The sequence below is a fragment of the Branchiostoma belcheri genome, unplaced genomic scaffold, assembly GCF_001625305.1.
Source record: "Branchiostoma belcheri isolate BF01 breed outbred unplaced genomic scaffold, Haploidv18h27 scaffold573, whole genome shotgun sequence".
NCBI lineage: Eukaryota > Metazoa > Chordata > Leptocardii > Amphioxiformes > Branchiostomatidae > Branchiostoma > Branchiostoma belcheri.
The window spans coordinates 1-17106 of record NW_017804213.1 but is presented as its reverse complement, the minus strand read 5'-3'; the positions used below and the strand labels follow the sequence as shown (position 1 = coordinate 17106).

General features: G+C 41.7%; 2 protein-coding genes and 1 long non-coding RNA gene across 3 annotated transcripts; all 3 read left to right on the top strand.

The window, feature by feature from the left end:
• The first annotated feature begins 655 nt into the window (after nt 1-655).
• On the top strand, nt 656-2906 carry LOC109481756. Its single transcript, XR_002140928.1, has 4 exons — nt 656-731; nt 1073-1120; nt 1980-2030; nt 2847-2906. It is a non-coding gene; the product is annotated as an uncharacterized LOC109481756 (long non-coding RNA).
• A 103-nt stretch (nt 2907-3009) lies between these two features.
• On the top strand, nt 3010-10060 carry LOC109481755 (glutamate receptor ionotropic, kainate 3-like). The gene is made up of 7 exons (XM_019784348.1): nt 3010-3018; nt 3510-3701; nt 4675-4901; nt 5387-5484; nt 5952-6179; nt 7496-7584; nt 9890-10060. Exons 1-7 carry the CDS (start codon nt 3010-3012, stop codon nt 10058-10060), a joined length of 1014 nt encoding a protein of 337 aa, XP_019639907.1.
• A 3975-nt stretch (nt 10061-14035) lies between these two features.
• LOC109481754 (putative aldo-keto reductase family 1 member C8) lies at nt 14036-16344 on the top strand (the record flags this gene model as incomplete). The annotated part of the gene is made up of 3 exons (XM_019784347.1): nt 14036-14179; nt 15134-15193; nt 16186-16344. Coding segments are annotated over exons 1-3 (294 nt in total), but the record flags the coding sequence as incomplete, so codon positions are not given.
• Between the last annotated feature and the right edge of the window lie 762 nt (nt 16345-17106).

Sequence of the window (17106 nt, the reverse complement as noted above, 5' to 3'; positions counted from 1 at the left end):
TTAAAAATCATAGATACATGCAATTTCCAACCTGATCGAAATATTTATGGGAGTAGTATACACCCAGTATACCCTATGTTAACGCCACAGTGGTACACGAGTGACAAGGCTGAACTTCATCTAAGGGTAGGACACAAAACATTAATACAAAACTCGCCGTTACCACCTTCTTTGATTGAAGGATTTTCTTTAGGCAGAATGGTTGTCTTTGAAGAACATTAGCACTAATTTAATATTTAAGTAGCACTTAGGTATTTTGGTGATGTCACATTCCTATTCTCCAAGGAACCGTAGCGTGACAGAATTGAACTCCCGCATGAATATTAACGTACTAATACCGCCTTAGCCCTAATCCATTTTCTTTACATTTGTAGCACACGAAGCTTAGATGTACTGTGAGAAGTGCTTTCATAGACTTCGGAACACCTTGTTTAAATGTGACAAGGAATACCTTGTCCGTGTCATCCTCCCTATGACATCCGCCTATGTATATCTGACTAGGTGTTGATGTTCAAAGTTTTCAATACATGATCTGCAGCAAGGTAAGTACGGAGTCTAATCATCAAGGGGTTTCTATAAACAACATTGTATATCATTGTATTTTTGGTATTATTGGGGAAATTGTACTAATGTATGATTGTTTTCTTCTTCTTAAGTTTTCACAATGACTCCAGTTATCCTCGTGTGCCTCACCCTTGTTCTTATTGCAGGACAAGCATCATCATTGCCAAGTGAGTGGTCTTGAATATCATTCTTGATTTTTTTTAACACTCTTTTAGCACTCTTTGCTGCAGAGAAATCATGTTTGTCATCTGGGTAATTCCTGTATGAACACTCTCCTCTTGTCTGTTAAAGTTTGTGATGGCATACCAGTATATTGCTAGGCAATAGAAATGACAGTTGTAATAACAATTTATGTGTCAATCAAGAGTAAAATTTGAATTTAAGAATGCATATTACATTTATATACAAGTATAACGCAACAGATGTATTGACAAAATAATTTACTGTATATATAAGTTTAAGTTTGTACCAGGGAAAACAATCTCAAAGACTGGAAATTTTCTTACAGCATCAACGAGGCTGCCGATACGAATTAGCAGGTCAAGTGAGTTAGGAGGTGAGTTTTTTGTATTTTCTGTACAAAAACATAATTTGTACTTATCAAATAACGAAAGTGGTCTTTGCTTTTCTAACACACACACGCAGAAGCGTGTCTTTCTGTCTGTTGTGTGTGTGATTCTGAAAATCCTAACACACACTACGCATGGTTACCGTACCTCCTTTACCTACTATAGGAAATAGAGGCCCTTTAATGATATTTCAGTTGCTGTCACACATTCAGAACCTTTCAGCGACCACCAGGCAACCAATGTTGGGAGCAGTCTAATCAAATCTGAACACGCCCGAACACTGCTGGCCTACTACCGAACACCCGCCAACCATGAATGAACCTCCTGTCCACACCTGAAAGTTTTAGTCATTTTGAAACATTCTGTGGGGCCGTGTGGCGTATCGGCAGAGTGCTCGACTCGGAACCAAGATCCGGATTCGAGTCCTGACATGCCACCAATCTTGTGCCCTTGAGAAAGGCACTTTACACGACTTTCCTCACTTAACTCAAGTGGAAATGAGTATTGTCTTTCCTGTATTCGTCTCCTGCCGTTTGTCGCGGCATAAAACAAGTTGATATAACTTGAGTGTGCTGTCACCAGGTCTAGTCATGAAATGTTGGAATATTAAAAAACAAAAAATTGTGGACTCAGCCGACTTCGCCGAACGCGAGCGAACCACAGCAGGCCTTTCTCGCGTCCTACATGTATTCCTAACCATGGTAGAGTTTGGGAGGCCATATCCGGACAGGGACTGTACATAAAGACCTGCCAACTCTCCCCTGGGGACCCTGTAATAACTATTATTAACATTTGGCTACCATAAGCCATGATACACGTGAATAATTAATATTTCTTTTGTTGAAGGTCACTCTGTCACATCAATCGACACAGACGGCGATGCGACCATCGATTACGGTGAGCTCTGATATCAATAAGTAACAGGGCGAGAATTTTACAGTGTCCCAATGACCACTGACGACTAAAATTTAGGCTAGGACAACTAAAAAGACACTTTGGGACATTTTTGGACAATAGAAAAAATAATCAGCATCAAAATGTCAGCCCTTCTTTTGTTTAACAGGCACACGTCTCAGCTTTTGGCTTCCGTGTACTCTGCAATTATAGTACGCCTGCAGTTGGGAGTAAGAAAGTAAGCAAAATAAAGTCGACTTCAAGTTGAAGTCATACAATATTGAAGATATGCCATACTTCCCAGAAAACAGGTTGGGACCGTTCAGTCTCACTTTGGGAAAATAGAAATTTATTTTTGGGACAGTGCTGGGACAATAGGAAGAAAAGTTAATTTCGAGGCCTGAAGTTACTGTTCAAGGACATCAAAACCACCCACAGCATTGTTTGGGACTGTTGCATTCAAAGCATTCAGCTATCACAATTACCAGCAAAATCAGTGAAGCCAATCCTCCCACCTATTTAATTCCATTTGGTTGAACCTAGTAAAAATAGTGCCTCGTCTTGTTCTGAGTTCGCCTTTAAATTTCAAGTACTAAGTAAACATTCTACATGTTTTATCTTGAAAGTTCATTTGTGTTGGTAGAAATAATTATGCAGCAAGTTTAAACTGTAATTTTCAACACAAGAAAATGGACTCATTCACATTTTCCACTGTACAACTCCAGTCTTTGTCAAGGAATGAACAATCCACCAATTCTACATATTTTTTGATAATGTTTTCATTCTAGATATTGAATATAAAGTATTATTTTTTTACAGAGGACGACAACATCAAGTTCGTCCAAGGACAGGTTTTGCGAGCTGTAACAAAGACACCGGTACGTGGTGAACAAATCATAGGGGAAGAATATATGTGGAAAAACTATGGTACAACCTACGGTCAAACACTTGGGCGTTACAAAATATACTCTTTAATAGACTCATGACCAGCGTTAGTATTGCAAGACCATCCTGTTCTATAGCTCATTGTACAATATCTGTAGAGCCTGATATGATTTTAAGGCATCCAATCAACTTATCACAGCCATAGAAAGCTACCTGACAAGTCTCACTGGGTCAGGAAGTCTACTGAGGAAAACCAGAGTGCACTGGTCGGAAGCTCTAGTCTAGCCTCCACCAGGCCTTTCTACGGAAATACGGATAGTGGAATTCGGCAACAACAAAAAAAAGAGAATTAATGGGCCAAGGGAGTCCGGCCGCGGGGAGGTATTTTTTTTCCCTCCGAAGCGCGGCCCAGTCAAACCTACAAGGCGGCCAAACTCCTCCGGCAAATATTCTCCTATTTATAGCCAGCGTAGTTAGTCTGGTAGAGACTTGCTAGCCAGTGAAAGAACTTCTTTGCGTTGGATCAAAGGTTTTAACTCTAAACATGTAACAACCAACAGAGATGAACTTTTATGCTTATCTTGAAATCTCTTCCAGGCCCATCCATTCCTGGTACGGACGAACAAAACTAGCGGGCTGGTGTACGAAGGTTATCTGAAGGACGTGTTGAGCAGCCTGGCCAGGATCCTCAAGTTCGAGTATGAGATCTACGAATCTCCTGACGGCAAATATGGAGCTCCTGACCACAGGGGCGTGTGGAATGGGATGGTGGGGGAGGTGGCGTATGGGGTGAGTTTGTTTGTTTGTTTGTTTCTTTATTAAACTTCTCCATAACAAGATAGAGGGGGAGACAAGAGTGGTGATCACGTCTTCACGTTGTCTCCCCCACAGATACACAGATAAACATATTAACAATATTTACATAAAAAACATACAAATACAATGCAAAAATATATGATACAATATAATACAATATCAAAGCAGCTACATAAAAGTAGGTGTTTGTTTTATTGGGGTTTCCATTAGGGCCCATTGTTTTTTTTTTTCATTCATACTATTCCTCACGGAATCCATATAACATGACATAGTCAAATAAGTTATGAATAACAAAACTTATACAATTGGTACATGGAGAATTGACAAAATTATAAGGTAAATTCAAACTCAGCTGGCGAGTTCAGAAGTAAATAGTGATGATATGTGATAGTATGATAATATATAGTTTATTGATAACGAAATCTCTAAGATATTTACCTGTCAAAGATTCGGTAACTCCTCAACTGCCTTCCTTGGTGTTTGGATGGTCTCATATTGCTGCAAGCTTCATTAAGAAGATGTGGTAATTCTATAATGCACGTAACTTGCACATAACAAGTGCAACCCATGAAAATAAACTTTAAAAGACCAGCAAATACCCGATCCCAATGATACTAAATAAAGATTTATACACCAGATGTGTAGACAAAATCAAGACGCCCAGAAAGACGAAGTAACAATAATCATAACTGATGACAAACTCATGATTCAAATTGAAAAGTTTATTGCAAATACATGCCCGAGGGCTAATTGCAGTTACAAACAACATATATGATGAAAGAAAATACATTATACAATATTCTACAACATACATGGTACTAGTTTTTCTGGGTTTGACGTCTTCTTTTTAGGCGATGGAAGACTTTTTCTTTAATACGTGTATGTGTTTTTTATTTTAGTAGTAAAGTTAAGTAGTTGTTTAAATTGTTCTTTTCCATGACTACAGCGAGCTAACCTGACCCTCGCACCGCTGACCATCAGTTCGCTGAGAGAGAAGATAGTGGACTTCACCAAGCCTTACCTGCACGTGGGCACAGACATGATGATGAAGACACCGAGTGAAGATGTGGACATTTTCTCCTTCCTCATGCCGTTTGAGCCGTTCCTGTGGCTCACGATCCTGGGCGCTGTGCTCGGGATCGCGCTGCTGCTGTTCCTCACCGCGAAAGCCAGGTTGGTGTGAGGTCGCGTTGTGTAATTGCAGCCATGCCGCTGGTCGTGTGCCCTTGGAAAAGGCACTCAGGTGGAAATGAGTACCTAGCTTTGTTTGAAAAAATGAGTATGTCTGTTGGCCGTGCGTTTGTCTGCGTTGCTGGTGGCATAAAATAAGTTGGAAAAAGTTTAGTGTCGCCATGTATTGTGATAAATGTTGGAATGGAAAAAAAGGAAAAAAACAGGTTTGAGGAATTAATTTACTCATTTTGCGTGTTGTTGACATGTCAAACACGTAAGACTTCACGACATCATAGCCTGAACATGTATCAAAATTACAACTGGTAGTACTCAACAACGAACAGAACAACTTGTACACATGACCGCACTTGGTATGTTGTCTATTCTAAGACTATGTCGTGTTAACCCTTGTAAGTAATCAGACTAAGTAAGTAATCTGACCAAGTACGTTGATGAGAATACTGAGGAATACTCTACCCCGGCAGGACCATGGCAGGTGCCGGTGACAAGTCGTTCGACAATGACTCTGCCTTCACCGGATACAACAGTATATGGTTCGCGGTCTGGTCCGTGTTAAGGAAAGGTAAGCATCATGGCGTCAACTACTGTTCCTAAAATCGCATCCCCACAGCTTCGCGTACTTTACCGGGACAAAATACCACGGTGGAATGTATACAAATTCAATCAACTGCGGTCATTAATAATTTGCACAATACTTGGAAAGCATCCGCGGTTTTTGACTATCGTTGCATTCACCTAGAGCTTTTGAATAGTCACTCTGGTCTTCCTCAGTAGGCTGACCCAGTGAGACTTGTCACGTGGCTTCTTTCAAGTGTGGCGTCAACTCTCGTCAATGGTATCTGGTGATGATGTCGGCCCCTGTCGCATCACACTTCAAAAACGCCACGGCACACTGGGTCAGTCTACTGAGGAAGACCAGAGTGACTGGTCGAAAGCTCTAGGTGGGAGAACTTCCTTTGTGTTGGCTCAAAAGTTTGAACTCTAAACCATGGAAGAGGAAGAGGACCTCATGACATACTTTTCTCGTAGGAGGAGAGCCTGCTCCCCGGTCTATCCCAGCCCGTATCCTGGCGGCAGGTCTGTGGCTGTTCGCCCTGATCGTGGTGTCCACCTACACCGCCAACCTGTCTGCCTTCCTCACGGTGAAGAGACTGGAGAGCCCCATCAACTCCCTGGACTCCCTGGTCCACCACACCAAGACCAGGTTCGGCGTGCCCAGAGACACGTTCCTCTACAGTTTCTTCGAGTCCTACAAAGGTACGGATTAAATCTGACAACATATCATTACGTATGTTTTAGAGTTAAAAATTTTGGTCTAACACAAAAAAAGTTCTCTCACCTAGAGCTTTCGACCAGATACCTCTGTCCCAGTGTTGACAACGTGACAAGCTTCAATGGGTCAGTCTACTGAGAAAGACCAGAGTGACTGGGTGAAAGCTCTAAGTGAGAGAACTTTTTTGTGTTGGACCAAAAGTTTTAACTCTAAACATTTAACTACCAACACAGATGAACTTTCATGTTAGTATATCATTACTCCCTGGTCCACCACACCAAGACCAGGTTCGGCGTGCCCAGAGACACGTTCCTCTACAGTTTCTTCGAGTCCTACAAAGGTACGAATTAAATCTGATAACATATCATAATGTACGTCAATGAAGGTTAGACATCCAGGTAATATTCCCTGGTCTCACAGTCACTGACGAAAGCTAGTGAATGCTAGCTGAAACGTCTGACCGTTTCCAAAATCATATCGTATCCGTAAATAATTTCATCAGGGTTGTAAACGAATGAATAGCAAAGTTCTTTGGTCACAAACATTTATTTTTTTACAAGCCGACGTTTCGATGACCGGCTGTCATCTTCATCAGGGCAATTCTGACTGGTTTGCCGTGCACTGACGCTAGATGTTACTTGGTGCACTGTGAACCATATAACACCTTTAGTGCACTATGCACCAAGTAACATCTAGCGTCAGTGCACAGCAAACCAGTCAGAATTGCCCTAATGAAGATGACAGATGGTCATCGAAACGTCGACTCGTAAAGATAAATAGCTGTGATCAAAGAACTTTGCAATTCATATCATTCGGCCACACCAATTTAATTTCTTGGTTAACGGATTCGCCTCTTCATTTTTTTTTTGATTTGCAAATAAAAATAAAAATTCAGAATCAACTGCAAAATGCTCATATTTTGCCCTGAACAGTTGAAAACAGTCCTTTTCATCCTACTTGTTACAGTTATTCCATCTTTCAATGCAATGGTATCATTAAAAGTTCAAAATTCATTGTTTAAATTTTGAACCAGCCTGGTGTGTTGACTTCATGGCTCCTATCGTACCATTTTGGGCCATAATAGGATGCCTAGGCCTGTTTTATTTTTATTTTTTTCGCCCGCCCGCTCCATTATTTTTCTGGAAAAATCCGTTAACCAAGAAATTAAATTGGTGTGGCCTTACGTACTTTTCTACAAACTAGAATTTGGGGCGATGCGAACTCAGAGCTTCAGTAACATTTCTACCTACCATACCGTACCAGATCGTCGGTTATCGTTTGCTCTCTGTCTCTTCTTCAGACGACACTGGGAACGTCTACAAGGAAGCCTGGGACAGGATGGAGACGGACGACTCTTACTACAAGAACTTCGCAGATGGAGTATCCAAGGTTAGACGGACCGCATCTCACTGTACTAATGATACTTGTACAGTACTCTGTATGTGTTTAAAGTTGAAACTTTTGGTCCAACACAAAAAATTCTCTCACCAGTCACTCTGGTCTTCCTCAGCAGACCTGGCTTACCTGGGCCCCTTGTTGTTTTTGCCCTGGCAGGGGATGTGGTAGATGACACCACGGGGGTTTTATCCTTGGGCGCAACAAGAATGTGTGAGTAGTGGTTGGTTTGAAACAAGTTGCAATCCCGTGGGAAATTAAAATCCTCCTGTGTGTGTGTATGTGTGTGTGTGTGTCTATGTGTTTGTGTGTGTGTGTGTCTATGTGTTTGCATGTGTGTGTGTTTGTGTGTGTGTTTGTGCGTGTATGTATGTCTATGTGTGTGTATGTGTGTGTAATTTCAAGTGGAAATGTATCAAGAAGGAACATGCGTTCTGAGGTAATAGGGGCTGCTATTATCAACTTAAATCCATGTCTTGTCATAGAAAATGACTTGTCCCTTCGTAATAGCCTCTACCAGGCACCGCGGATCGCTGCAAAAATAGTAGAAAGTTGCCGAAATAAAGGATAGTATACCAGAGAAGGTCCCGGGCCATAGAAGATCCAATTCGCGACCCACGCACGGCTACCTTCGTAACAGCTGACATGGGGTGGAAAATATTTTACTGTTACTAAGAATGGCGGGAATCTATCTGTCAATCATCTAAACCAGAGATGCTGATTGGTTACAATTCACTGAGGACGCTGCTTGGTAATGGCGGGAACCTATCTGTCAATCATCTAAAATCAGGCACGCTGATTGGTTGTTGTTATTCACTAAGGACGCTGCTTGGCAATGGCGGGAATCTATCTGTCAGTCATCTAAATCGGGCACACTGATTGGTTGAATTCTTTGAGGACGCTGCTTGGCAATCGCGGGAATATGTGTGCCATTAGGGACGTACACATATTTCGAGCTATCTTAAACTTAGAGCTCAAGTCTGTTGTCAGTTTCTCTTAGACTGAAATCATTTGCCTTATGCATAAGCTGACACTACAACGCAATGATGTCTTATTCACAGTTTCTGTGACAGGTAATTTTTTATCGTACCCTTTAAGCATTTTTATTACACAAGAACACATCAATCATAACCTAGATTCCCGCGCGCGGGAAAACTCGTAACCTGATATTCTCACACCTGCATATCGCCGGCGGTGGGGTTGCGGCTCGTGTAGGGGTTTGTGGAATTCGTATATAAAGCAACTAGAGGCTGGCAGTGAAATGACTCCAAGTCAACTGCCTGCTGCGATGGAAGATACTAGTATTTGTGTGTGTGCGTGTGTGTGTGAGGGGTTTGGGTAGGGAAAAGGACATTGACTGACTGTGAAGTTTTTGAAATGGTACAATAGAGATACTGATTTTGATATCCTTTGGTTCTTCCGTTACAACAATTATAAGAATTTACATGTACTTACACGTCCACATAGTTTGTCCCTTACCAGTAACCAACCTAAATTTGAGCAACCGGTGTCTCATATGAACACTTCCGAGAGAGAGAGACAGAAAGAAAGACAGACAGAGAGGGAGAGAGACGAGCATTTTTTTCAAAAGCAAAAGCCAGGTTGGTGGAGAATAATATCACGATGGAGTCGCTAAGGTGAGACAGACAACATCTCGCTGTACTAGTGATTCTTGTACTGTGTGCACGTGTGTGTGTGTGCATGTGTGTGTGTGCGCGCCCGCGCGCGCTTGTGTGTGTGTGTGAGAGAGAGAGTCCCCACACCATGGTATCCAGTACTACTGAGGCCCTCAGTACTAGCCTTGGTACTGAACTACAGTACATGTGTACTAACATCTGTTAGTCATTCAAACTGACTAACCCACTGACTGACTGGTTTCCATGTCAGACGAAGAAGGGTGACTAAGTGATGCTGGCGTGTGTGTATATGCGTGTGTGTGTGTGTGTGTGTGTGTGTGTGTGTGTGTGTGTGTGTGTGTGAGAGAGAGAGAGAGAGAGAGAACATCATTCTGACAGGCTGATAGTGTATTCCATGACGTGTGTGTGTGTGTGTGTGTGTGTGTGTGTGTGTGTGTGTGTGAGAGAGAGAGAGAGAGAGAGAGAGAGAACATCATTCAAACTGACTGACTGTTTTCTATGCCAGACGAAGAAGGGTGAGTACGTTATGCTTGCGGAGACGCCGTTCCTGGAGTACGCGGTTCTGAACGATGAGAGAGGGACATGTGTATGTGTATGTGTATGTACGTGTGTTTTTCGTATGTGTGTGTGTCAGAATTGACTGACTGTGATTTCCATGCCAGACGAAGAAGGGTGACTACGTGATGCTTGCGGAGACGCCGTTCCTGGAGTACGCGGTTCTGAACGACGAGAAGTGCGAGCTGATGCTGGTCGGGGCGCCGTTCCTGTTCCAGGGGTACGGACTGGCCACTAGACGGGGGGACCCGCTCCGCAAGGCCCTGTCCATCGGGTAAGTGACATGAACTAGGAAATTCTCAGCTTGCTGATGATGTTGTGTGGCGTGACGGCAAGGTGTTTGGCATAAAAATCCAGAGGTACTCGACTTAAAAACTGTCCGAGTGTCATCTATCTTGTCGTATGGAAAGAAAATAGTCTTTTACTCTCATCGAGCATATTTCTTGACAGTAGAATTGCATGCCTTGAATTTGACACATACACAAGACAGGTTTTTGTACGCATAAATAGCTATTTGTTATTTTATATGACAGATACCTCTTATAAGTAGCGTCGAATGGCGGAGTGGTTATAGGCTAGTGGACACGAGATCGAGAGGTTTCGGGTTCGTTTCCTAGCAAGATGTTAACATCGTGTCCTTATGAAAGGCACTTAACAGGACTTTCCTCCACAAAGCTTGCAAGGTATGAAATAGGTACCTGAATTGCAGCAGTAACATTTGGTGGAAGAAAAAGGAGAGGGTAGGGCCCCGCCTTCCAACACCGTGCCCGAGACACAGTGGATTGGTAACCCATTGCCCCTACAACCTTTACTGGAGGGGAGCTACCTTTATCTTTTTTTTATATATCTTGGCTTGTGTGTCCGTAGTATTCTTCGCCTACAAGAGACAGGGGCCCTCTCGGCTATCAAGCAGCGGTGGTGGCCGGAAGACAAGTGCCCTCTGTACGGAGGAGGGTCAACTTTTAACTTTTTTAAATACGTCTTGGCATCTGTGTCCGTAGTATTCTCCGCCTTCAAGAGACAGGGGCCCTCTCGGCTATCAAGCAGAGGTGGTGGCCGGAAGACAAGTGCCCTCTGTACGGGGGAGGGTCAGCCGTGAGGGGGAAAAGTCAAGTCACGATCCCCACTTTCTTAGGTAAAATCAACACCTTCTTAGGTATGTTACACGTCTTGCGTTTCTTAATTTTCTTATGGACATAATTGTTTTTTTTTCTTTGAATTCGTCGTTTTGAAAATTTACCCTTTAATTATTTCTCCATTTATTTCTCTCGATTTATGGATGCATTCATTTTTTTTTTTCACAATATTGATTTTTTTTTGGTTGCGATCAAATGTTTTACTTTGCCAGTAGGGTGCCCATTATTTATTGGTATGGTAACTACATGTAAGTAAAGGTAAGTAAAGTGCTCCCATGGGCCACTTCAAATGACGGATAGGCCTGTCTTCTCCCTTAGGTGGTAAATAGTCCTCCTTTATTACATAGAAATGGGAGGCCAGGAGACCGTATTTTAACCCTTGTCCTGCAACCGTTGGCATTTTAGACGATATTTTTCAAAAATTTGATTTCTTAATCAGGTGACAGACCCTTGACTTCTTTTTCGCTGTTGTGGCAAAATTACTTCCATATTCAATGCGTTTCGCTGCGTTCATGTGAGAAATCACCCTGAAATTTTGTAAGTACACAAGGCCCTATATGGTTGGCACTGCCAGCGTATGGATGGCATTGCCAGCGTATGTACAACCCATATATGTATGGACGAAGCAGGACAAGGGTTAAAAAAAACAAGCATATTCTTTGGTGGTTAGAAAACAGTAGTCTCGTATAAATTGGAAAGACAGTATCATTGGCAGAACGGTATCCAATACTCAACTCGACAAATAAGACACCAGTACAAAAAGGAAGGAATGCCTAAGACAGCCGAATCTCTATCTGCTTGATAGTCATTATGAAGAAGGGGTAAAAAAACAATCTTGATAATACATTAAATTATTGTTTGACCAGGATATATTTCTTGTTCGTACAGGGGTGTTCTTCATCCTTGCCGGCGCCGCTAGCCTGGCGTTGGTCGTGACTTTGGTGCAGGTTTTATTCGCTAAAAGTCCGTGTGGCAAGAGAAGATACAAGGTACAGTCTAGTACTAGATAATTATGTTTACCGAAGAAAAAAACCTATTGTATTTGCTCTGTTTCTTCTTCTCCAAACACTGACCTGGTCAATGACCTTAACCAGATCGTCTGTCACCATGGTAAGTATTGTAGGTTGCATAATGTTGCAATCTTATAGCAGGAGGGATTTAGACTCCTGTCACTATATAATTATGTGAATGTGTTAGAGTAAGAAGTAACAGAGAAGACCATGTGCGAAGGTAAACACTACGCATTTGCTTTGCAAATGTTACCTTTCTAATTTACTCCTTTAATTCAACACCTATTATTCTTATGTCTAGGTAGATGAAATGGCAATAAGTGTTTCTGAAGCAGATATTGTGTTGTAATTTCAGAAGAGAGAACAGTCCAAGTCAGTGCTACAATCTACGTCCTCCCTGTCCGACAGTAAGGCGTCTCCCGCTCAGCAGTTCGACGTGGCAATAACCGATGGAGACTAAATAACGACCAAGCAATAGCGACATCAGATCCTGCGGACTGTATGTAACAGTGGGGGCTTATAGGCGCTGCCAACTGACTCGGCCGAGGGGTCTAGACCTTTTAGCCGAGTGTTTTGAGCGTCGGAGTCTGAACTGGCGCTCGGGTTAGGTCGTGGGTTCGAACCCGGGCGCAGGACCAGGAGAGTTTTTATCTGTTTCTACTAGCTCCTCCTGTTTCTTACATGTACATGTATATAGATTGCATCATCATCATCATCGGTCGGCTGCGGCGCAGGCGACTGCAAGGTCCCTCCACTGCCCCTTGTCGTGAGCAAGGTTGGCGATCTGCTTCTCTGTCAGTTGACCACAGTGGTCGCCCAGCGGTTGTTGCACATACTTAAAGTAGGAGGTAGGCTGCCGGCCTCGTCTGCGTCTGCCATGAGAGCGAACAGTCTAACAGGTTCACCCTCAGGCAAGCGCAGGATGTGTCCCAGAAATTATAAGCAAAAAGAAATACAATGTACTCCGCTGCCTAGCAAAAAGAAGCATCCATAATACACACGTCAAGAGACCGAGTAAACACAACAAGTACTAATAGTTGATCTAATAATAATATAACAAGGACATTCACAGTAACTGCTCAGTATGTGACTGCAATTCAATGATGAACCGCACGATGTCTCTGTTAGACCGTCAGGTGAAACAACTGCTTTCTCTGCTTTCGTCAACTGTACACTACATGACCTTCTATTAAAAGTGTATTATATGGTGTGAATAGGAACATTGGTATAGATGATAGAACCTGGAATGCAGTCACAAATCGCAAGATGTCGTTGCTAGACCGTCGGATGAATTGACTGCAGTTCCATTGACTGTACATTAGATATTTCATGTACCTTACTGATATACATATAATAGTTGACGGGTTTAAGATACAAACTAAAGCAAACAGTAGACATTAAAATTTGGTGTAGGTGTGCAAGGGTTGACAAGAAAGTCAATTATAAAGGGGGAACATTATAACGTTACCTTATACAAACCAGTCTGAAATTTGTTATCTGGCCATCTATGCAAATATGTCTACGGATCTTTTCTATCATGCGTATAGTTGCTACAACCAAGAATGTTATTGTATTAAATAAATTACCCTTTCAGAAGAAATAAAACTTATACATGAGATTATTGACTTGGCATTACGTTGCATTGCCTCATACCTTGCTCTAGATATGGCGGGATTTTCAAAATGAGATCATTTGATTTTAGTTTCAAATCATTGATATAGCACCAATATTTGTCATTAGAACGTTTAGTCTGTTCAGTATTCATACAGAAACTGTTTTGGATGACATCCAACTGTTTTTAAACCGTAGGTTTTATAAAAATATTTGACTTGGCTCCATTCCACGTGTTGGTATCACGTTACATAGACTGTCGACTCGTCCATTATTTTTACAGGGAAGATAATTCTATAAACATAGAGTTTTACGTTTTATCATCATCTAACTTTACTAAATAATTTAATCCTATACACATACAAACCATTAAAGTCTTACTAAAACAATATAAACGATTATCAATGATAGATTAACATTCTAGAAGCTTTTAAACTCAAATAGAAAATGCAAAACACCCCTACGAGTTTGTAAACTTCCAAAAGTTCATGTTTACGTCTGAGAGCGAGACGGGAGAAGCGCAGTTAGAATTTCGATAGTTTTGAGCTCGGAAATTCGCAGGAAAATGGCAGCAAGTTCGGCTATCAAGTTGTACACCGGTGCCAGGCTGCCTATGCTGGGCCTTGGGACATATTGGAGGGTAAGTCTGAGGGGGAAAAAACGTGAACACGATTTTTGTGGGTGTCTCGAATCTTCGATTGCGAAGGTCACTCCCCCATTTTCTGTTGTCCGCCATGCAAAAATGTAAGGCTAGAGTCATTTTAGTTGTTGTGAGGTAGTTCCTTTGGTTTATGGATATGTTTTAGCCAGTTTTTCTTTCATATGTTGCGATATTGTGCCTTGCATGTCAATTTATGTGGTAATTTGTTTCAGTCAAAGGAATTTTGAAGTATTTAAACGTCATTGTCACCTTGCGTATGTCAGCCATTTTATTTTCCACGACATGTAACGTTACATTTGTATTTACTATCAATAGGAATACATCCTTTACATTTTGCTTTTAGATCTGGTATTCAAGACAGTTTTTGCCAACGTTTTATGAAAATTGATGCGAAGGGAACACGTGGTGGTATGTCCACGAGTTAGCAGGGAAAGGCCTAGAAAATTTTGTTTCCAGTTTCCCGACCAACGCTAGAAAAAAAAAAACTGCAAACCCTAGACTTTCTTTGTGTAGACCCCTGCAAGAGACATGAATTTTTCGAGCTGATTGAATTTTTCTAGCTCCATAATTTGATACCTGAGTGATGAAACGTCGTACAATTGGTTTTCTAACATTGCTATAATGAAAATGTAAAGTCTAAGTGTTCTCATACATGCATTGTTTACTTTGTTAAACTGTATTATAATATTGCCAGAGATCGCCAAAGTATAATAAAACAAAGACAAATAAAACAACAACAAACAGTAATTCCTACGTACCAATTCCATTTTTTCAGGACTGAAACAGGAAACACAACATTTTTTTCTATGCCAAATTTTTAAGTTGTATAATCATGATTTTGAATGTATACAACTTCCTAGTACATGTAGTAAAGAGTCGTTTCCTAACTCAAGTTAACACTTATTGTTACTTTGTAAATTTTTCCATTTTCAGGTGCCCTATGCATACACCATGGGTGGCAAACTCCTGCCACTGAAATCTGAGGAGTATAAGGTAAAAATCTTAGTTTTCTTTTTTCCATAATTTATCTGTATCCTCACTTTCTTTATCCACTGTTTTTCTTTCCGGTAACTTTTCCTTCTTTCTCTCTATCATTTGTTCTTTGTTTTTTATTTTCTTTCATTCTTCCTTTCTTTCTATTTTTTTCAGCTTCAAAATGCCTCAATCTCAGCCATATTTCTGTATGTATAAAGGTACACTTTGTGTCATATTTCTTTAATATGTATATCAGGTCATTATCCTCTTCATTTGAGAAATATCTGTATCTGTATCTGTATCTGTATAGCCGGTATAACCGCCTTTCGGCGTAACACACCAGCTTCGCAGGCACGCGGCGCGGCGGCAGCTGGCTATATTACACCGATCGACTTGTTCCACCTAACCCTTGAACTTCTAGCTCTAGACATTGTTTAAAGCTATCTATTGACAGTGTCCCTACTGTACTTGGTGACAGTGAGTTCCACTCTGCGATAGTTCTAGGAAAGAATGAATTCTTGAACACCTCAATCCTTGGTTGATAACTCTGGTACTTGAATGCGTGGCTATTTCTTGTTCTCTTCTGGGCTGGTATTAGGTACTTAGTAGTTGGGACATCCACCAGTTTATTAGTCATTTTGTACATCATGCATAGTCGAGACATCTTTCTTCTGTCTTCAAGTGAGGTCCACTGTAGGTTTCTTTTCATTTCTGTGACACTAGCACCTCTTACATAGTTGTTCATACAGAATCTTGCAGCTTGATTCTGTACCCTTTCCAATTTGTCTTTGTCTTTCTTTGTATATGGATCCCATACTGTCGCAGCGTATTCTAGGTTCGGTCTTCTGCTCAGTGATGTGTATGCAAGTGATTTTACTCTAGTTGGACATGCCCACAGATTACGTTTGTAGTTTGTAGTATGTTTCTAGTTATTTACTCTAACTTTTCTGGTTATATAAAAATTACACTTGAGTTGTCATATAATTCAAACTTTCTTTCCTATTCCCCAGAAAACTGCCTATGAGTGCACCAAGGCAGCCATCAGTGCTGGGTACCGCCACATTGACACTGCCTTTGCCTATGAGAATGAGGAAGAGGTGGGGAGAGCCATCAAGGACAAGATACTGGACAAGACTGTCAAACGAACAGACATGTTTGTCACTGGGAAGGTAAGAGAACTTCTATCAACTTTTTATGTTTAGTTTTGCAGAAGGAAAACATACTGTTTTTGCTCTGTTTCTTCTTCTTCTCCAAACCCATGATAAGGTCAATGACCTGGACCAGACGTCTGTCACCATGGTAACTGGTGCTGAAGCAGACATCCTGTGGTGTTGGGTTACATTATGTAGCAGGACAGAGTTGGGGGCTGCTGCTCACCATATACATTATACAGTATATTATACTTTATGTCCTACCTGGGCCGCGATTACGTTCGATACGGGTGTTCCGGCCCGTGTGATAACTATCCGTACGGCCTGGGGGTTCTAAACCCGTACGGCCCGGGCCTTCCAAATGTTCCATAGAAAGATTCGAACGCGTTTCGCCCTAACCGTGTGCACCGCTTTCGAAAATTCGAGTACAAACTTTGGACATTTGGAATTGATGTTGTTGCGTTTTAGTGGGCTTACGGACGCCAAATTTTCGCTCATTTCGCATTGAAAGGCGTGTTTTCTTGGGTGGGTATGACATAAATAAAATACAACACGGTGTATTCCGCATCACCCTCGGTCCCAGCCCTCCCGCGGATTGGATCTCCCTCCGGCCTTCGGCCGTCGGGCGATCCGACGCGCGGTCGGGCTGGTACCTCGGGCGATACGGAATACACCGTGTTGTATTCTATATGTATACAATGTATACGAGTAAAAGATAAACAGAGCAGTAGTTTGTTAGGACAGATCATGTGAAGGTAAACATATGCATCTGCTTTGAAA